The sequence below is a fragment of the Augochlora pura genome, chromosome 7 (genome assembly GCF_028453695.1).
Source record: "Augochlora pura isolate Apur16 chromosome 7, APUR_v2.2.1, whole genome shotgun sequence".
NCBI classification, from domain to species: domain Eukaryota; kingdom Metazoa; phylum Arthropoda; class Insecta; order Hymenoptera; family Halictidae; genus Augochlora; species Augochlora pura.
Genome location: NC_135778.1, coordinates 19,912,963 through 19,931,666, shown reverse-complemented (window position 1 = coordinate 19,931,666; position 18,704 = coordinate 19,912,963). Strand labels below are relative to the sequence as shown.

The 18,704-nt window shown below is 30.3% G+C and overlaps 4 protein-coding genes across 6 annotated transcripts; 1 reads left to right on the top strand and 3 right to left on the bottom strand.

The window, feature by feature from the left end:
* Positions 1–4,485: 4,485 nt before the first annotated feature.
* Positions 4,486–7,757, bottom strand: LOC144473211 (uncharacterized). The gene is made up of 8 exons (XM_078186882.1): positions 7,630–7,757; positions 7,262–7,359; positions 6,257–6,684; positions 5,969–6,192; positions 5,837–5,892; positions 5,532–5,751; positions 5,230–5,438; positions 4,486–5,160 (listed from the first exon to the last, which is right to left on the bottom strand). The coding sequence occupies exons 2-8, from the start codon at positions 7,336–7,338 to the stop codon at positions 5,082–5,084; spliced, it is 1,293 nt and encodes a 430-aa protein (XP_078043008.1). The 5' UTR covers positions 7,339–7,359; positions 7,630–7,757; the 3' UTR covers positions 4,486–5,081.
* Positions 7,758–8,530: 773 nt separating this feature from the next.
* On the top strand, positions 8,531–9,954 carry Rnh1 (ribonuclease H1). Its single transcript, XM_078185640.1, has 6 exons — positions 8,531–8,774; positions 8,876–9,061; positions 9,123–9,222; positions 9,290–9,420; positions 9,491–9,755; positions 9,836–9,954. Exons 1-6 carry the CDS (start codon positions 8,716–8,718, stop codon positions 9,911–9,913), a joined length of 819 nt encoding a protein of 272 aa, XP_078041766.1. The 5' UTR covers positions 8,531–8,715; the 3' UTR covers positions 9,914–9,954.
* A 724-nt stretch (positions 9,955–10,678) lies between these two features.
* On the bottom strand, positions 10,679–11,762 carry LOC144472503 (MICOS complex subunit MIC13 homolog QIL1). Its single transcript, XM_078185657.1, has 3 exons — positions 11,623–11,762; positions 11,359–11,518; positions 10,679–11,230 (listed from the first exon to the last, which is right to left on the bottom strand). Exons 1-3 carry the CDS (start codon positions 11,634–11,636, stop codon positions 11,057–11,059), a joined length of 348 nt encoding a protein of 115 aa, XP_078041783.1. The 5' UTR covers positions 11,637–11,762; the 3' UTR covers positions 10,679–11,056.
* A 367-nt stretch (positions 11,763–12,129) lies between these two features.
* Positions 12,130–14,792, bottom strand: LOC144472278 (FAST kinase domain-containing protein 4). 3 transcript variants are annotated; one of them, XM_078185217.1, is made up of 10 exons: positions 14,665–14,792; positions 14,402–14,540; positions 13,939–14,310; positions 13,725–13,874; positions 13,405–13,647; positions 13,111–13,258; positions 12,958–13,038; positions 12,704–12,862; positions 12,567–12,636; positions 12,130–12,480 (listed from the first exon to the last, which is right to left on the bottom strand). In XM_078185217.1, the coding sequence occupies exons 2-10, from the start codon at positions 14,528–14,530 to the stop codon at positions 12,276–12,278; spliced, it is 1,557 nt and encodes a 518-aa protein (XP_078041343.1). In that variant the 5' UTR covers positions 14,531–14,540; positions 14,665–14,792; the 3' UTR covers positions 12,130–12,275. The 3 variants fall into 3 exon arrangements, with proteins under 3 accessions (XP_078041343.1, XP_078041345.1, XP_078041344.1); XM_078185219.1 differs by having other exon boundaries at positions 12,958–13,035; XM_078185218.1 differs by having other exon boundaries at positions 14,402–14,784.
* Positions 14,793–18,704: the final 3,912 nt, after the last annotated feature.

Sequence of the window (18,704 nt, the reverse complement as noted above, 5' to 3'; positions counted from 1 at the left end):
GCTGGATACATACCATGCCGACTTTTGGTCACTTTCTGATCAATTTTTATAGCATGTATCTAATTTGAATTCAAATAATTCACTATTTTTTCTATGAATGTTTATAATCGCCATTTCTTTAACAAAAAATTTTTTTGATAATCCATGTGTACGCTCGATCTACTACGTTTCTCTCTCTGCGTGGAAAAAGGTGTGACAGAAATAAAAAGTAATTCCAAATAAAACAAATGGAGGCGACAAAAATAAAAAGTAATTTCAAATAAAATAAATGGTCATTACCTTTATATTTATTCAACCATGCGCAAAATACATGAACTTCACTCAAGCAGCAATGATATGTATTATAATGATATGTATCGTTGACATACGTGTAAATAATTGCAACATACTCGTGCGCAATTGCAACATCTTGAGGGCACTTTTGCACTGTCTGATGGACACTTTAAATTAATTTGCTCCGCGTTTAGCCGCATCTATTTATTAACATGTGCACAATGCGAAATCATGAGATAACCCCCACCACGTTCACAGCGAGCTCGCGAGATGCATGTTGCCCTCTCTCTCACACTCGAGAAAAAATGTCACACTGAATATGCATCTCATTTTCAAAGAGTGGGGCGAGAAAACTGCGTTACCGAAAGTCAGCAACTTTAGAAAGATTATCCCCACCATGTCCACCCGCGAGCTCGCGAAATGCATCTTCCTCCGCCGATCAAAGATGCGAACTCATCAAAACCACGCTTCTAAGCGGCGGAAGAGAGAGGGAGACGTCGCGATGTATCTCCTAAGCTGCGGAAGAGAGAGAGGGAGACGCCGCGATGCATCTTGCCCTCTCTCTCCAGAAAAAAATTCACACAATAGACATCTCATTTTTCGATACCGAAGATAAACAATTTCGGTAACCGAGCTCGTAAGGCTCATCTTCCGAACACCAAGGATTTCGGTAGCCCCACCACCCGCGAGCAGAAAAAATGTCTCGCGAGATGCATCTTGCTCTCTCTCTCTCTCCCTCTCCAGAAAAAATGTTACTCACCTAATCTAGCAGCATGAGCTCCTGGCCTCCAGGACATTCCCCGGGAATGTACGTTCCGGGGTCTTAAAGTAGACATTTTCAGCTTCAATTTAAGCTATATAAAGTTCAAATTGCTCCACGGGAACATGATTAAAAACTCACCTAATCTCCCAGCATGAGCTCCTGGCCACCTGATACGACCGAAAAGTTGATTCAAAAAATCATAAAAAAATCCCAGGACATGCCACGGGAATATACGTCCCGGGGTCTTAAAGTAGATACTTTCAGCTTCAATTTAAGCTATATAAAGTCCAAATTCGTTAGTATTCAGGCAGTAACAGTGAAAGTTTTGAAATTAATAGGACATATTTAAAATCCTTGTTTGTACTTCGAACGCGGCTCAAAGTCGTAGCGTAGACCTGACCTTCCGTCGCGTCGCGGGAATGAGATTGGCTTCAGTCAGTCGGCTAGTATGCGCAGCAGCAGGAAAACTCGTCCGTGCGCAGCCAACTTTATTCATTAATAACTCGTAAACGAAGCCGCGGATTCCATTTTCGCTAAGGAAAAAGTTACTTGAAATGATCACAGGTACCCCTCATTTCCTGGGTGCGAGTCATTTTTGGGACACCCTGTATAATAATGTCTTACTAAATATCACAATTCTACTCTACTGTGAATTGCTACGGCTCTATAATTTAGCGACAGAAATTCGGCCATCCTTACTCCAGGACCTGTTAAAATTCCAAGAAGCCCTTCCCTTAAGAAGAATGTCTTGATAAGTTACTTGATACATATAAAGAATAAATATGATCTAAAATGTGCCATATTTGGTATCATTTTAATTGGAAGAAAAGTTTTAATATATTAAAAATATATATTTAAAAAAATTGTATGTATGAAAAAATAGAAATAAAAAAGTTAAGTCACCTAGGATTACAATTACGACAGCTATCTTTTTAGATAGTTTCTCTCTCTTTCTCCCTCTCCCCCTCACCCTCAGTCACCCACCTTTTCCATCCCCCTTCGTAAACTAGTCTTCCTTCAGACCCGTTTCTCTTCGTTATCTTTCGACTAGGAGGTCCTGGTTGCATTTCGTTCTATTTTGACACTCTGTACAAGAAAATACAGATAAAGTTATAATGAAATACGACAATCGCCAATTTTAAAATGGAGAAAAATGTGTCCCCTAGTCGTGAAAGGGTTAAAAGCCGATTTTAAGACATTATATGTGATACATGTATTAGCACGTTCTTCGTATATCGTCATTTGAAAAAAATTGTTTGCATAAACCAATACATTATGGAAATAATAAGTTTCATGAGAAGATATTAAAGGAACAGTTGATGTCATATTAATAATTGGAACGATTTTATAAAACTAATTCAGTGAAATTGTCAGAAAGGACTCGCGTACAATGAATTCATTGCACAAATGGATCGATACATTTTTAGGTCAAACTTCTTTTATTAATAAATTTATTATTCCTAGCTTCTTAATATTTAAAAACATACTCATGTTCTACAAGATCCCTTGAACTAATATATTTAAATAGGCGGTCGGTAAAAATGTCATCATTTTTAACAATTTAATATGTATAAAAAATTAAAAATGGATTTTTAATTCGTACGTATTCCTATACTGCCTGTGTCGTCGTCATCGATAAGCAGGGAAGAAAACGCTTGAATGCTTTTGTGTTTGGTCACAAGCATTGATAGTTTTCGTAGGGATGTAACACGGCAACAATGTACTTTCAAAAGCTGGCAACGCTGTTAATTTAGTTACCAGAGACAATTTTTTCCGTTGCAATCAGATATAGCTCTGTTTTACTACAGCATTTTCTGCAAAATCGGTAATTCAGACCCTCAGAGAAAAAAAAAGGCATTGCATGCAATGTCCGTATGGATCCTAAGTCTACGTAATTGAATAAGAATCCTTTACGCGATAAAAGGGCCAACGCTATATGCAGGATAAAGGTTCGTCCACAGATCTTCGTCTGTGCTTCGACGCATATGTATACCATTAATGTAACATGATTATACTATGTTTCACCTTTTTAGTTTTTATGACAAATTAGAAAACATCCGTAAAAATTGACACATTTTAGTGTCCTTTCCATTTTTACCATTACGCTGAAAAGTTAGTTCTCATAATTTTTAGAAGATCTAATATACAAGAAATAATGCAATAATATATTCGTATCATTTGTACACTTTTGAAGCTGCGTTATTCATGAAAGGTAAAGATTTTATGGCATGCATTTTTTTTTATCAGACTCTAGCATATTATTAATTTATTGACGATTTTTAAATGTTTTAAGCTTTTATTTGCATACCATAGAAACTCGTCAAGTAGGTATTTGTTATGTACATAAAACAGTTGGAAAATGCATCTTCTTTTTTCAGTCATTATTTTAAAAAATTTGCCTTGTCCATAAGGTTTCATATGCATAAGTATCTTAAAGGCAAATGATCACACTTTCCATTTCTTTAAGGGCGAATTTTACTCTCCGAACATCCATTTAACTAAAATTGGTTTAACACGTGACGACCGGTGGGTCATACGTGTCAGACCCGTGAGCTGCGTATATTTGTTTATTTTGCTTGCATTTCACAAAATAGGTTTATGTTATTTTATCTGAACATTATAAACAGATATTCAATAGTAAAAACCTAGAAATTCAATATTATAAACTTAACATAATTATTTAATTTTTGTAAATTTCGGGCGCCGACTCACAGAGAAAATCGTGAAAATCAGCGCTGGCGTCAACGTGTTAAACAATCGAAAAGTAGAGTGCTTATTTTTGAAAATGGTATGTGAATTTCAAGAGCAAGCACATTTTTAGTTATTTACGTTCAACTTTCCGATATAAATAAACAATTATGCATTACTATAAAATATGTTTTCATATTTATAATGTGATATTAACCAATAAACATTAGTGTCACAGTGTAAGATGTTTTCAAAATTTAAAACTTCCACCGTATTTTAAAAAACTCATTTTTTTCAATCTAGTCGTGGAAATTATATCTAATGTATAGATTTGTATCCAAGTCACAAAATCTATCAGAAACTCTGTATTATTATACACGGTGTTCCACGTAACTTATATTCTTACAACTTTTAAAATGGATTGGAAAACAAATTTAACAATACAAAAGTTACGTGGTTTAAAAAAGCATAATATGCAGTGCATTTATTTTTTTATAGGTGGAACCGTTAAGGAGATTTGAAGGTCAATTTTTTTTAACTTTATTATATTATTATATCTTATATTTTTGATTAATATTATTAAGTTATTTATTTTATTATATTACGTCTTAAACTTGCCCTTTGAGAAAAATCATAAAATCATGTGCGCTACGCTACGATTTAATCTCTCACGAAACTACCGTTATTCACTAAAATTCTAGTCGCTAATCGCTGTAGAGCATCAGACAATTAATGTTGTTTCGCTTGCTGATGTATCATAAATTTGTTTGTGAGTAAAGCAACCTTTTCTAAGCTGAAATAAGATTGGTAAATATTTCGATGAACAAAAAATACGCAACTAGCTGCAGAAGGGTTTTGTGAGTTATTTCAATTCCTTTGCCATGATATAGTCAGAAGTACATGGTAACCCGTCTAAATTATAAATTTGATCGAAATTGTTGGTCTCAGAAAATATCTTGGACCCAAAAAATATGTATACAGAGGTATACTTTTGCTTTTTTAGGCGTCTCATTTAAAACAAAGTATTACAAATTCCTAAATGCTTGTTTTATTGATGTATATTAAAGATACAAGAAGCATCTTGTGTTTGTAATTTACAATTTAAATTCGTCCATTATCGTGCTCATTCTTCATTAATAGCCGAAGCGTACTATATTTTATACAAATTAAAATTAAAATAAGTGATATTTCATTATCTAAACTTCAATCGAAGTCTTTTCATTTTCTACATGTTAAAATTTTCTCATACAATTGTTTCCAGCTCCCTATTTCCCGTGTTTATTTCGTTTTAGAAATATTTGGAATAAAATTCACTGCCATTATATATGGCATTTTTTGACAAACTTGATACATTTGATTAAGAATCATCGAACAATGCACGGTGCACTGCTCCTAAACTTGGTTGCACGTAACTTGAACTAACACTCCTTCTGGATCTGTAAATGTGTGCAGAGATAGTAATGTTTATACGTAAGTATTCTACAGCTATGAAATTATATACTCACTCTGTAATAGATCTAACAGCAGGTCCTGTAGGATTATTTTTTGGTCGCGGATTCACTAAAAGACATTTCATAGGATGCCCATCTAACTGTCTATTATGATAAGTTTCAACAGCTTTAGTAGCATCCTTTAATGTCTTATAAATGACCTCTGCAGTGCCTGGTCGCACTAATCTGGATACTAATAATTCTCCTACATCTTCGAATAACTCCTGAAACATAAAAATGTTGACTTAAATGTCTTCTAATTGCTGGAATCAATGTTGACTATTTTTCTTCAAGGCTCATTAATCCAATAATAATACCTTGATATCTTCTTGAGTCACATTTGCTTGTAAATTTGACACCACAATTCTATAACCAGTAGACTGTGATGATGAACTAGAAGTAGTTTTGGGTCGAGATAGAACACCCATACTGCGTGATTTGCTTGGAACTGAATCTAGTCTTGATTTTACTCCTATATCTCTGTGGCTTCTTGAATCATAATACTTTGACTCCATTGGCTCTTCTGCTAATATAGTGCTAAAAAATAACATTAATGTTGGCCATTGCATAAAAAATATGTAGCAAAAATGGAAATGTTACATGTACAAGTAAAAACATGTACCGTGATTTTGTACCGAAACTCCAATCATCTTTATAAGGAGGAGAAACAGCTTTTGTCTGAAATTGATCAGCATGAATGTAGATAGTAATATTTCTCAGTTGACTATATTACATTTTCTATATAGATATTTACCATTGAAGAACGTGCAATAACTTTATAATCTCTTACTCTTTCCCGTTCCCTATCAACATCAGGCTTCCTAGAAGGTACAATTCTTGATACATTATTACTTGCTGGTTTTACCCATGTGTATGGAGATGCAGGCTTAATACTGAACACAGGAGGTGGAGGAGGGGGTGTTGGAGCATATTCATTATTCACAGTTCTTCGTAAAGGTGCTGCTTCCATTAAATAATCTAAAAGATACAAATATATTAAATAACTTCATTAAATCCAACTGTTTAAAGAAATATTTTGTACCATCATTATAATCCATGCTCATATCTCCAATGTAATGAGGTTCTGCAAGTGGTGGTGGCCTATAACCAACTGTTCTTGTTGGCGGTGGCATATAATTGTTTGGAATATTCGGTGGCAGCGGATGGGGCATAATTGGAGGCATCTTATTAGTTGATAATGATAACCTTCCATTACGGCCTGTCTTTCGAGAAATTCCAGGCAACTGTGTCTCTACTTTTTTCAACTGTGATGCACGAATTTTGTCTAACTTTAATCTAGCATCACTTTGTTTTGCAATTTCTGCGAGTTTATCTCTTGCATCTGTTAGTTTTTCTCGATTCTTTTGTATAATTTTAAACCGTGCATCTGTAATTACTTGTGAGCCCTGCGAGCCCTGTCCCCGTACAGAACCATTGGCACGGGCACCCCTATTAATCCTCCTTCGAATACTATGTAAGCAATTACAAAACAATATAACTTTACATTTATATAATTAAATTCTTTTTATTTTTTCTTCTTACTCTAAAAATAACCATTTGATCATCATAATGTTATATATCTACTAATGCAAGTAAAAATGGCAAATGTCAAACTTTATGCATAATTAAGTATCAGACGTATTAATAATGATTAAAATAAATAATAACTGGAAAATATATGTTTAATTAAATACGGATAACATTTACGAGAATGGAAACCATCCGTGATAACAATGTAAAAGGCATTATTAAGAAAAATTGTTAATCTAAAATGTTGTAACACCTATCATTAAGTGAAAGTAATTTAAGAGATTTCTATGTTGTATGTATGATCCTATTGAAGAAAATCTTCGGATTACTAACGCCATGAATTTAAGTAGAACAACCACCACAATTAAGATGATATTCTTTTAATAATATAGTTAGACGAATAGCAAATAAATCTCATTAATAACTGTAAACTCAATTCTTTAAGGTTATAGAGAAATCGATAAATGAAAACTCACTACAAATTAAATTTATTACTAATGTTTGAAGATTGCCTCACCCTCCACTTTTGCTTCTCATTCCTGACGACTTTGACTTCTTAATTATATCATCTAAACTTAGACCCACATCAGCCATACCGTAATATAATTCGACTATCTGAAACAGACGCGAACCATAAATCGAAAATTGCAATATTCAGAAAGGTGGATTCTCATGTACCTACACGTCGTACAGTGTACTAAAAATGTAAATTGTAAACGCGCTTTATCGATCTCATATTTATAAATTATGCAGAATTATTTTGATTTATATAAAAACAACATAATATAAAGTAATAAATAATATACGTATATGAAATTTACTGATATGATCATGTATATTTAGCACTTATAAGCGACACAATTTTTTGTTAAATCACATACTTACTAAAATTATAACTGCCTATACTTCCAAACGTTAAATTAATATCCGCTTTTCACTCTAAGTAATTTATTTATATTATTTTTGCAGCATATGTGTAAAATTTTCCTTTATAACCTTGGACCTTAAACTTTATATTTTATATGAGTATACATGTAGTATACCTATAGACACGACTTCAAATACCTGAAGCAAAGATAAATCGTCAAAGTGACGTCACATGGGGGTAAGATGTATAATCTACTTATATAATATTATAGTACATAGGTATATATCTATACAGTTTCCAAGGAACACACGCACGCACGTTGAAAGAGAGAGAGAGAGAGAGAGAGAGAGAGAGAGAGAGAGAGAGAGAGGGATATTTTACAGTTCTAGAATCGTAAAATTATAACACATCTTAGAAATTACAATTTTGTATAGCCTATTTCAATTCGATGTTGATATTACATAAATAAAATAAATAATAAAAATACAAACATGCGAATAGTTGAAGGAAAGCTATTTATTTACATTGATATTACACTTAAATTATACATTTGCACTTTATACTTATTAGTTAAAGTATACAATACTTTTCGACAGTTTACTGGGTCCTCGGTATAGTTACTTCTTCTTTGCGTACGTTAACTTGATATAAAAAATTTACAGATATATTTTGACGTATTAACGAATTAAGCCCTTATAAAATATGCCGAGTAAATTGGAATTCTACCGCATTTAAATCTCTTTTATCAGGGAAATTTTTAATAGACTCTTATGCATCTATATCATAATGAAATAGTTTACTTATTATTGGAAATTATAATAAAATTCAAAAAGAAAATGTAAAGGAAGCGCTATTAATGACAGGTGCTGCCTCTTACAACGAAATTTTAAAGTAGAGCACGTCAATTGCCAAACTATGTTTACGAACCATTCAAAACAGTTCCAGCCATCGATCTTATGTTGTATTTTGACTACTGGTGATCATTGATATTACTGTATCTATTTTCCTTACAATAGTAATATGCACCATCAATAATAATTTCATTTTGAAATATTAACAATATGACAGTAATATAAGCGTGTCGTTTACTGAAATCATTAAAAATGCCAGTAGCATATTATGCAGTTGCCAAAGGTCGTAAACCTGGCATTTATAATACTTGGTAATATATTTTCATTTCGTTTACGTCTCATTAATTATTATTATATGTATATTATTTTAAATCTATTTTATACATACTTTATATAATCTTTATTTAATAAGGGATGAATGCAAAGCTCAAGTATACCAATATCCTGATGCTGTATTTAAGAAGTTTCCGTCTCAAGAAGCAGCTCAAACTTTTATTCAAGAAAAGACAAGTAATGTAAAGGCAAAGGTAAATTCTGTCAAGAAAGAGGCGAAAAATGTACAAACTCTTGATAACACAACATTATTAGTAAGAAAAAGGTAACATAGATGTTGAATATCAATAGAAGAAACATATAATTTTAATATCTAACTGTTTTAGATCATTACCTGCTAAAGATAGGCTTGTCGAAAAGAAATTACCTACAAAGAAAATCAAACTAATAGCCATAAGTGACATTCCATCCACATCCACTGAGCAAGTAAATGCCTACTGTACACATAATTATTCTATTATTGCACTTGAATTTATCCTAAAATATATTCCAGACGTCATCTTCAGGATTTATTATTGATGATGATGGCTATGTCAATGTATATACCGATGGAGCATGCACTTCAAATGGTTATAAAAATGCAAGAGCAGGCTTAGGTGTATGGTTTGGTCAAGATCATCCCTTGTACGGTTTGTTAGATATTTTCGAAATACATTTTCATTTACAGAAGTACTTTATTTTATTATAATTACAGAAATGTATCACAACCAGTTATTGGTAGAGCAACTAATAACAATGCAGAGATTCAAGCTGTAACCATGGCTGCAAGAAAAGCAAAAGAATCAGGTATAGAAAAACTAAAGATTATTACAGACTCGAAATTCTTGATCAAATGCATAACTACATGGATGCCAAAATGGAAAAGGAATGGATGGAAAACTGTGGATGGTAATCCAGTTATAAATAAAGTTGAATTATTAGAAATGGAGGAGGCACTAAAATCGTTACAAATAGCTTGGGTATGAGCAATATTATAGTTAATTTATGCATACATCATACTAATCTTGTGTTTTAAACTATTCATGAAACAATATTACAGAAACATGTTAATGGACACGTTGGAATTCATGGGAATGAAATGGCTGATAAATTAGCAAGAGCAGGTTGTACAAAATAATGCAAATATGTATTATAAAAACTATATAATGTACAAAATACATATTTTTATAAAATAGTTGTAATGTGTTCCTTATTTCCCTGGAGTAGGGAAAAGTGTATGTATTTTTAATTAGAGTTTATAAATTAGTTATTTCTCCAGGATTTTCTATACATTCCTTACCCGATTGAAGATATATTTGTTTTAGTTTTAATATTTACAGTGAGGAGCAAAACTGAGTCAGTACTCTGTACCTTTTAAAATTGGACTCAATGATTTGAATTTCTTTTAGATATTAGGGGGACTAGTTTACTGAGCAATCATTAAAATATTTTTTTTAATAATAAACTTGTTTTTCAATTCTTCTATCTGAGTCCATAAACAGAATTTTAAAAATGTGGTTTGTACATTTCGGTAACTTATACTCAAACCGAATACATAATTCCTAAAGTCTCGCGACTCGCCTTCATAGTTATCGACGTTTCGTAAGAGGGAGAGAGAGAGAGAGAGAGAGAGAACATAAATCGTGGCAGTTGGTAAACTGAAAAGGCAGCGGCTAGCATGCAAACAATGTCACGTTTCTTTATTACATTGAATGTTTCTCTATTTTCATCCAAAGTTTTAAAATTTTTATTAAAAAAAACTGCCAACTTTGATTTTCTTATATCTGAATAAATGTCATGTAGTTCAGAAGATGGCAGGAAAATATATCACTTTCTTGAATATTGTTGCACACATTTTCTTCGGACTTCAGATACAATTTCCTATTTTTTTAAACAATTTCATATAATATCTCGACTATCTCGTGTTTCTTCATTTGGCAAGAAATGGTATTTAAATTGTAGGTTGATAATAGTTTAATTTCATTTTACAGTTATGATACGTAATTAATTAATTATTACATTAATTCAAATTTTACCCACAATATCTGTAAATCAGTTCCTTAATGTATGAAAGTTTAATTATCTTTAAATATGTTTATTAGTGTAACATATGAATACATATACTCTCATAAAGTGTATTTTATACCAAGAGCAGTTAAATATGTACATGATGAACTATATAGATTTTCGCATTGTAAGAGTATTGATATATACAAAATAAATTCACTATATAAATTAAGGAAAAAGTTGCTTCGACAATATCATGTAGATATTTCAATTTCTATTTCTTGATTTGTTCTCTCAAATTTTTTTCTATAGTTTCTTGAATTTTGTTCACACCATTGCACGCATGATCAGGTAGATTAGAAATAAATTTCATTGATGCCATAACACCTCTGTTCCAATATAATTTGGAGCAATTAACCAAGCAGTTTAAACTAGGTAATCGTTCTACCTACATGAAAATAATTTAAGGATTAATATTGTGAATGATACATAGTATATATACAATTCACTGTAGAAAGTATAAAGTCAATGGTAACACACTAAATACGATATATAATAAAATAAACATTACATTACCTGAAAGCTTACTTCCTTTGGAACATTATGTTTAACATAAGGAACAATATTATTATATAATTTTCCATACAATTTAACTGTATCGTCTGATTTCGACCACAAGCCTTCTTGACAGGTGTAATATACAACTCCACCAACAATTGTAGTCTTTACCGTAAACCTAAGAATGTAATCCTTAAATAAGTTTTAGTTTTATTATGTATATAAAATATCGCAGAATACCATAATCGCTCTGCATCCTTAAATTTTAGTTCGCGTACTAACCGGATTAGGCCCATTATAGATATAATTTACTTTATATTGATGATGTTATTTGCTCCTTCTTTTATTATATGAAAATCTTCAATTATATAAAGCCACAGACTAGGTATAGAAATAGATTAATAATCTCATACAACAAAGAAGTTCGCGGGTTATAATGAGTGTCTCCACAGTGGGCACATGGAGAACCAAGAAGTTGTGTGAAGCTCTGGTTCACTACTTTATCGATTGTAATGAATTATAGTTCAAACAATTGCTCTTTAATTCCCAAAAATTACTCGCCAATTAATTTTAATTGCTCACCTATATTTTTTGAGAAATATTCAAAAAAACTGTTTGCAAACGCCTAGTAACTTTTGTGAAAGGATGGTGACTTTCCAAAATACAATATACTATCTTCATAATGACATCTTTTGAAATAAAAATATTCACTTAAAAGAAATTATAATTTACTTCTATAATATAGGATAATAAATTTACAAGGTGTTTTCAAAATAGACCACAAGTAAATACTTCTATGTACATTTAATACTACAATAGTCACTTCTTACTAAGTTTTTACAATTGCTGTAAGCAGAAATAAAATTGACATAAACTATAAACGTAATTAAACTGTGATTACATCGTTTATTTATTGCATGTTACAAAATATCTAATCATAACGACGATAATTGTTGAATACGATGTTTTAAAAATTGTTCACGTTTAGTGAGTTTGTCCTCTATACCAAATTGTTTATAAGAAATTGGCAATACTATATACCCGCTATGTTTTAATAATTTTTCGTGCAATTTAATTATTCCATGAACGTCTTCTTTCCCATGGCAGTAGGAGTGATAATCGTGTATTAATATGGCTAATCTGAAATTCACGCCAATAATTATTACAATTATTTCAAAATTAATGTGTTATGCAATAGTTATTGATGATTTTAATCTAATACTTACTTATTTGGTTGCTTTGCTGTATTATCTTCACTGATTAAATTAAATTTAGAATCAACGTAACATTCGGCGTCTGAAAAATTATATAATCGTGGATATTTTCTTTTCTAATAATCTATTACATAAACTGTCCTACATACCCAAAAAGAAGCCCATTTTGGTATTTACATTCATCGTAAAACTGTTTGGTGATGGCAATATAGCACCTAATGTTTCTTTTAATGCATCGATATATAATAATTTTTCTGACGAATGTGGTGTTGCTTCATACTTTACAATTTCTTCATTTAACAGTGGTCCTGAAAATAACATCCTATATACATATATACACATGAAAACTATTTCAATTTTATTTTTTAAGTATATATTGAAATATGTATTAATTGTAATTTACCATGATAATTTTGTAGGATATATTTTGCAGCACCATTAATATTCAGTAATCTTATTTCTTGTAAGAAATTCCTTTCTGCTGCTACAATAAAAATTAGATATTAATTTGTTACAGGTACACGAACAATAATATATAATACTCAAGAAATCTTACCTCCAGAAAATAGTGTTGTGATAAATTGATTATTTAATACAGATTCAACATGTGAATGTGATGCATTATTAAGCATAACTAAGCACCAAACATAGTTTAACCAATTATCAACTCCTAACAAATCTAATGTCAATTTTGGCTCGTATTTCTAGTTAAAATAAAATAATTAAATAAATATATAGACACACTCATTATGTAATTAAGTAACACGGTTGGTTCACTTGTTTCTTTCAATCATTGTCCATAGCTCTTAACTATGGTATTTTTGAAGAACTATTTTCTACTAATGCATACCTGTATCAACATATCCACTTTTTCTGATTGCTCACCCAATATTGCTAATGACTGTATAATATTGAATACAAATTTACAGTCCAAATCTTCCTCGCATTCATTTAATAGTTTACATATAAAACTTAAAAAAGTTCTATTTTTATATTTAAGTATTGACATAGATCTTAATATAGATTTGACTGCAGAAGATTTGACCGTAGTGATACTTTCTGTAAGTTGCAAACTCATCTTATCAAGGAATGGCTGCAATGAATTTAATTTTTCATGTACCTTTCAATATTATTGACTAATTTTGCATATACGTCTAGCTGTATGCTTACCTCATCAAAATAAGATAAAGATGCCATACTAAACATTATGGTTGAAATATGTGCTACAGTCAAATTTTGATGATATTCACTAATATTGTGGAATAAAAATTTTAATTCTTTTGGGTTTCTTTGTTTTGTCTTTGCTAATTTTAATACTTCCTATATCAAAGAATATGTACATGTAAGTTACAGTTAAATAAAAAAGCAATTTTTACTTATTTACCTTGATCATTGAAGCTGTAGAAAGTTCATAATACTTAGATGCAGGGTCAGTATTAGCTTTTACTTCAGTTTTTAATATTGGTGTATTATTATTGTTTGTTTTTAAATTTGAACTCTGCATCTGTCTATTATTAGTATTGACATTATTTTTGTTTACCCATTTTATAATGGAATCCATTACCTTTAAAATTTCATTCTCCGACAGATGTGGTAATTTTATTAGTTCCAACAATTCATGTATATTGTTAGAAGCTTTAATTTTTGAAGCGATTCTTGTGTCTGTCCTTAAAGAATTATATATTGACACTTTGAGTTTATTAAAATTTTCCTGTTGTTCATCACTCAGACCATTTATTACTGGTACACAAGTTTGCTTTAACAAATAAATTTCAATTCAATAATAGAACAAAACAGTACTCTTAATTCATAATTGGAAACACCAGTTCACAAGTAGTAAAATATACCTTAACAGCAGTTCTAGACTCTTGTGTAGCCAACGTTGAACTTGTTGCAAACAATGCAGTAATTCGCCCATACAAACGCGGTGCAAATCTTGTACTTATAGTACAAATATTGTTATTAAATTGTAACATCTTCGTTTAGCTATAAGATTATATATACACGATCACGAGTGGTTATGAAGGCAATGTCGACGATTTAAATAATGATTTTAGTGATAGATGTATTGTCATATTTTCGTTTATAACATATAAATGATTAAACTTACTCGGTATACGACTATTAACTCATAAAATAGAAATATTATTTTACTCAATGTTTCTAAACAACTAAAAGTAGATTCATTATAACATTAGGTTATGTATGCCTTATGGTCTCAGGTCTTAGCCTCCGCCATGGATAACAGAAATTAATCTAGATTGACTTTTAAACAGTGCTCGCGGGTCGTAAGAACTTTCCGAACTTCCTTCTACTTATCCGTAAAGAAAGTAAGGTTCTAAATTTGTGTCAAATATTTTATGAAAATTTTATAAAACTTTATTTTTATGATAATTTAATATCTTTCAGAATACACATTTATGTGTCAAATTTATATGCACGTATGTTTTCAATTGTTATATTGGGTAACAAATGTTTCCAAAATACAATTTAAATATTCAAATTATTTTAATTTACCCTCTTGCAACATTTAGATGTAATTCACATCACCGAAATTACTTTACATAGCTGAAAGAGAAAAATTATCATGATAAATATTGCTAAAAGTAAAATAAGTCTCTTTCATTTAATTTAAATTATTACAGTGCAATATCGTGTTTTACACAATCTGTACATGATAAGTTAATGAACTGAACAAATTAAATATTCAAAAACAGAATATAATGGGATTTATCCTATCTTAATAGAAAGTGATCAATATTGATAAAATCAATGTATTTTATATTTAAATATCTATGTACATTTGCATTATAAAGTATAATAAATTAATTAAAAAATACAAAATGCTAATGTTAATAAGTCCATTATAATCTTTATGTATTATTTCATTTCGTAAAGGCATACAAATAAATACCCACATGTACAGTGAAACGTACAATTTTTCAAAAGATACACATTGTTATTTATTACCAAGAGAAATTGAACATAATGCAATAAATAGAAAAAAATAAGAATTGTTGAGTAAGCATAATAGCAAATCTAATAGATTGTTATACATATTTCAAAATTTTACCAGAGAAATGAACATTTTGTAATACTCCCACTTCTGCATATTTGACGAAAATGAGAGTATCGATAATAGTATTTGTCTTAGGTGCGGTCCTTTGTAATTAGGCTCGTTGACCTGAAAAATTAGAAATGGTATCGATGTTCTCTATTCAGCTGTCACACCTTGTACAATATTATTCCAATTGCAAGGAATCGAATGAATTTTAATTTTTCGTTCGTTTTTGTAATCATATCAATATTACTGTTTTATAAACTATGACGTAATCGGAATTGTTTGACGTTTACATTAAGAAAGAATATCATACGTGCACGTGTTAACACCGGAAGAAAGAAAAGAAAAATAAAGTTTTGTTACACTAACTTTGATGGTAAATATAATCGATTTTCTGTTTCCGTTTAATCGACTACTTAATTTGTAAGTCTTGGTAAAAGAAAGGATAGTCTTGTTTCGTACAATTGTTTTGCATATTTTGAATTTTTTTAATCCTCCGCTGTTACACGTTTTATATGAAGTACATATATCATACGATTTTCAAAATGTTGTTACCTGTCGGTCAGAAACTAACAATTTTATTGAGACCTAGAAATTTGAGAATATAACTTGAACATTCTAGAACATCGTTTTCTTTATTAAAACTCGATATTTCACTTTAAAGTGTATTAAATCGATCATAACAATCATAATAATGTCAGTTATGAAGTTCTTCAGGTAAAGCTGATTTGCTTTCGAAATTCGTACAACGGTGACGTTAAAATAGACTTCTATCACTGCTTAGAAGTATGAGAGCGTCGTACTATACATATACTATTTATACTTGAGAAAAGAAGTAAAAATATGCGTATGTTTTTCATACCTGAGATTGATCTTATCATTGTTTAGAGATGTTAGACATTTAAAGTTCTATTAAAATTATATAGCGTAATTTAAATAACATGTATTTCTTTTTTTAACAACTTTAATAAATAATTTTTTAAAAATGCTATATAGGTGATAGGAATTTATGACAATTGCAAAGAGTTATTAACGTTTTGACCAAAATTAGTCATTATTTTAAATACATAGTGGCTGTACGAAATAGTTGAACACTAACACTGATTTCCGATAAATTGTTGATACTTGAACCGTTTTAATTTCATAGAAAGGAATCGTGCAACAACCATGCCGGAATTAAAAATAACAGCTATCTGACAAATTTTATTGGAAAAAGTTAGTACTAAAATCACGTTTATTTTCAACAATTCTTTTTTCAAATGTAAAACATTGATGAAACTTTTCGCCACTTACTATACATATTCTTTGATATTTCAAGATACATAAATTTGATTTTCGTTACATTTTATCAACGTTTACTGAAATAGTAAATCTTGTTATCTCGTCAATGCTGAACAAAATGTAAAGAGGAGCTTTCTTCGTAAGAAGTACATTGTACGTGTCGTATGAAACTGCTTGATTTAAAATATTAATTATTCGAACTATGTTCATTAATATACAAATTTTACGCAAAAATCACTCCTTTGATTTCAGAGCCGTTTATTATTATCATCCATTTCAAATATTTTCGAAAAATGATTCCCAATAGGTTTTGGGTCGTTCCAGTTTTTAGTATTTTTAAGAGAAAATCTGTTTTCAATTTAACATCGGCTATATGATACGAAAATATTTTATTGTTACATGAAAATGATTCGCAACCTGTGACAGTATGATTGCTTCCATGGAAAGTATGACAATTCAAATATTGTCAATTTTTAAAAAATCGGAAATTTATTTCGATATCGAAATATCTTTAGCAACTATCGTATATTTTATACAATCCTGTATTTCTTTACCACGAAAAAATGAATAAAGACTCCCCATATTATTAACTGTGTAATTTTCGAAAGATCATTGTTTTGTCGTACAATTTTGTTGTTAACAATAAAAATTATGTCGTATATGAGTATGCTCCTGGGCGACTGAATCAATAAATCTTATAAATGCTTTATTCATTTGTGCAACCTAATTCTTAAATCTAAATCTTAAATCTAACTTTAAGAAAATAATAAAATTACAGGTATTCGAACTACGTATACATACATTTGTATAACCCGAGAAAAACTTTAAAGACGATTTTCTGGGACCTCATTTTTTGAAACGGTTGACTATATCACAAATTCTAGATTTGGTTATAGTTTTGTTGAAATTCATAGAGCATAACCAGAACGTGTTCCGACGGCGAAGACCCACGGGTTCTAGTTTTGGATCAGGAGAAAACTCAAACTTATGCTAAGGGAAAATATGTCACATTTTCAATGAAACAAAATATATTAGGTAGTTTGGAAAGTAGTTTTGTTTTTCAAAAAAAACTTCGTTTCGCAAGAGTGTTAAAGAAAGCATTTCAGTATTTTGCCAATAATAAATAGAACTTCCATGAGCATAAGATTTTAAAGCTATCAGAGAAATTTTAAATTTTACTTCAGATATTCGAAAATCGTCTTTCATTTTCTCTTGGAAAAACGAAACAACTTTCCGAATGATTTAATAACTTATACGATGTTGATTATTTTTATTTCGAAAATATTCATGATGTATATTATAAATAACTCATGATTTATGAAATGTATTATGAAATATATTATGAAATATATTTTTAGGTGATAGGTAAAAATGTTCACCCACTTCTGCCTTGAACCTTAAAACTTTGAACCTACTTTCAATTAGATCTAGGTACATTTGACATATTATTTTAAACGTTTTAATACTACTTTAAGTAATATGTTATCGTATTTTACAAGTATCTAACATAGGAGTGAAGCTGTTTTTGGAAATTACATGGTGATCCAATTGTTAGCTCCAATTATTTATACATATCATTTATTTATCATTGACATTTTTGCAAGATAAAAGATCCGATCTGATTATGTTATACGATTATTTAACAATAAGAGATATGTTTGTAAAGAGTAACACTCTTCATGCATCTTCCGAAGCGGTGGAACGATTAATATTAACAACCAGTCTTAAATTAGTTAATTTCAAATTGTTGAAATTATGAAGACTTTTCCTTTTGAAACGATTGAATAAACTTTCTTCAAGTTCACACT

What these genes read in the sequence shown, in the direction of transcription:
- LOC144472278 (XM_078185217.1), bottom strand. Translation starts at nt 14,530, where the DNA reads ATGTTACAATTTAATAACAATATTTGTACTATAAGTACAAGATTTGCA. An exon ending in AAGTGGATATGTTGATACAG is followed by an intron (nt 13,259 to 13,404) that starts GTATGCATTAGT and finishes TATTTTAACTAG; the next exon opens with AAATACGAGCCAAAATTGAC. An exon ending in CAAAATGGGCTTCTTTTTGG is followed by an intron (nt 12,637 to 12,703) that starts GTATGTAGGACA and finishes ATAATTTTTCAG; the next exon opens with ACGCCGAATGTTACGTTGAT.
- LOC144472503 (XM_078185657.1), bottom strand. An exon ending in CAAAGGAAGTAAGCTTTCAG is followed by an intron (nt 11,231 to 11,358) that starts GTAATGTAATGT and finishes ATTTTCATGTAG; the next exon opens with GTAGAACGATTACCTAGTTT.
- Rnh1 (XM_078185640.1), top strand. Translation starts at nt 8,716, where the DNA reads ATGCCAGTAGCATATTATGCAGTTGCCAAAGGTCGTAAACCTGGCATT. An exon ending in CCTGGCATTTATAATACTTG is followed by an intron (nt 8,775 to 8,875) that starts GTAATATATTTT and finishes TTATTTAATAAG; the next exon opens with GGATGAATGCAAAGCTCAAG. An exon ending in ACATTATTAGTAAGAAAAAG is followed by an intron (nt 9,062 to 9,122) that starts GTAACATAGATG and finishes TAACTGTTTTAG; the next exon opens with ATCATTACCTGCTAAAGATA.
- LOC144473211 (XM_078186882.1), bottom strand. Translation starts at nt 7,338, where the DNA reads ATGGCTGATGTGGGTCTAAGTTTAGATGATATAATTAAGAAGTCAAAG. An exon ending in TTATTGCACGTTCTTCAATG is followed by an intron (nt 5,893 to 5,968) that starts GTAAATATCTAT and finishes GATCAATTTCAG; the next exon opens with ACAAAAGCTGTTTCTCCTCC. An exon ending in AGTTTCGGTACAAAATCACG is followed by an intron (nt 5,752 to 5,836) that starts GTACATGTTTTT and finishes GTTATTTTTTAG; the next exon opens with CACTATATTAGCAGAAGAGC.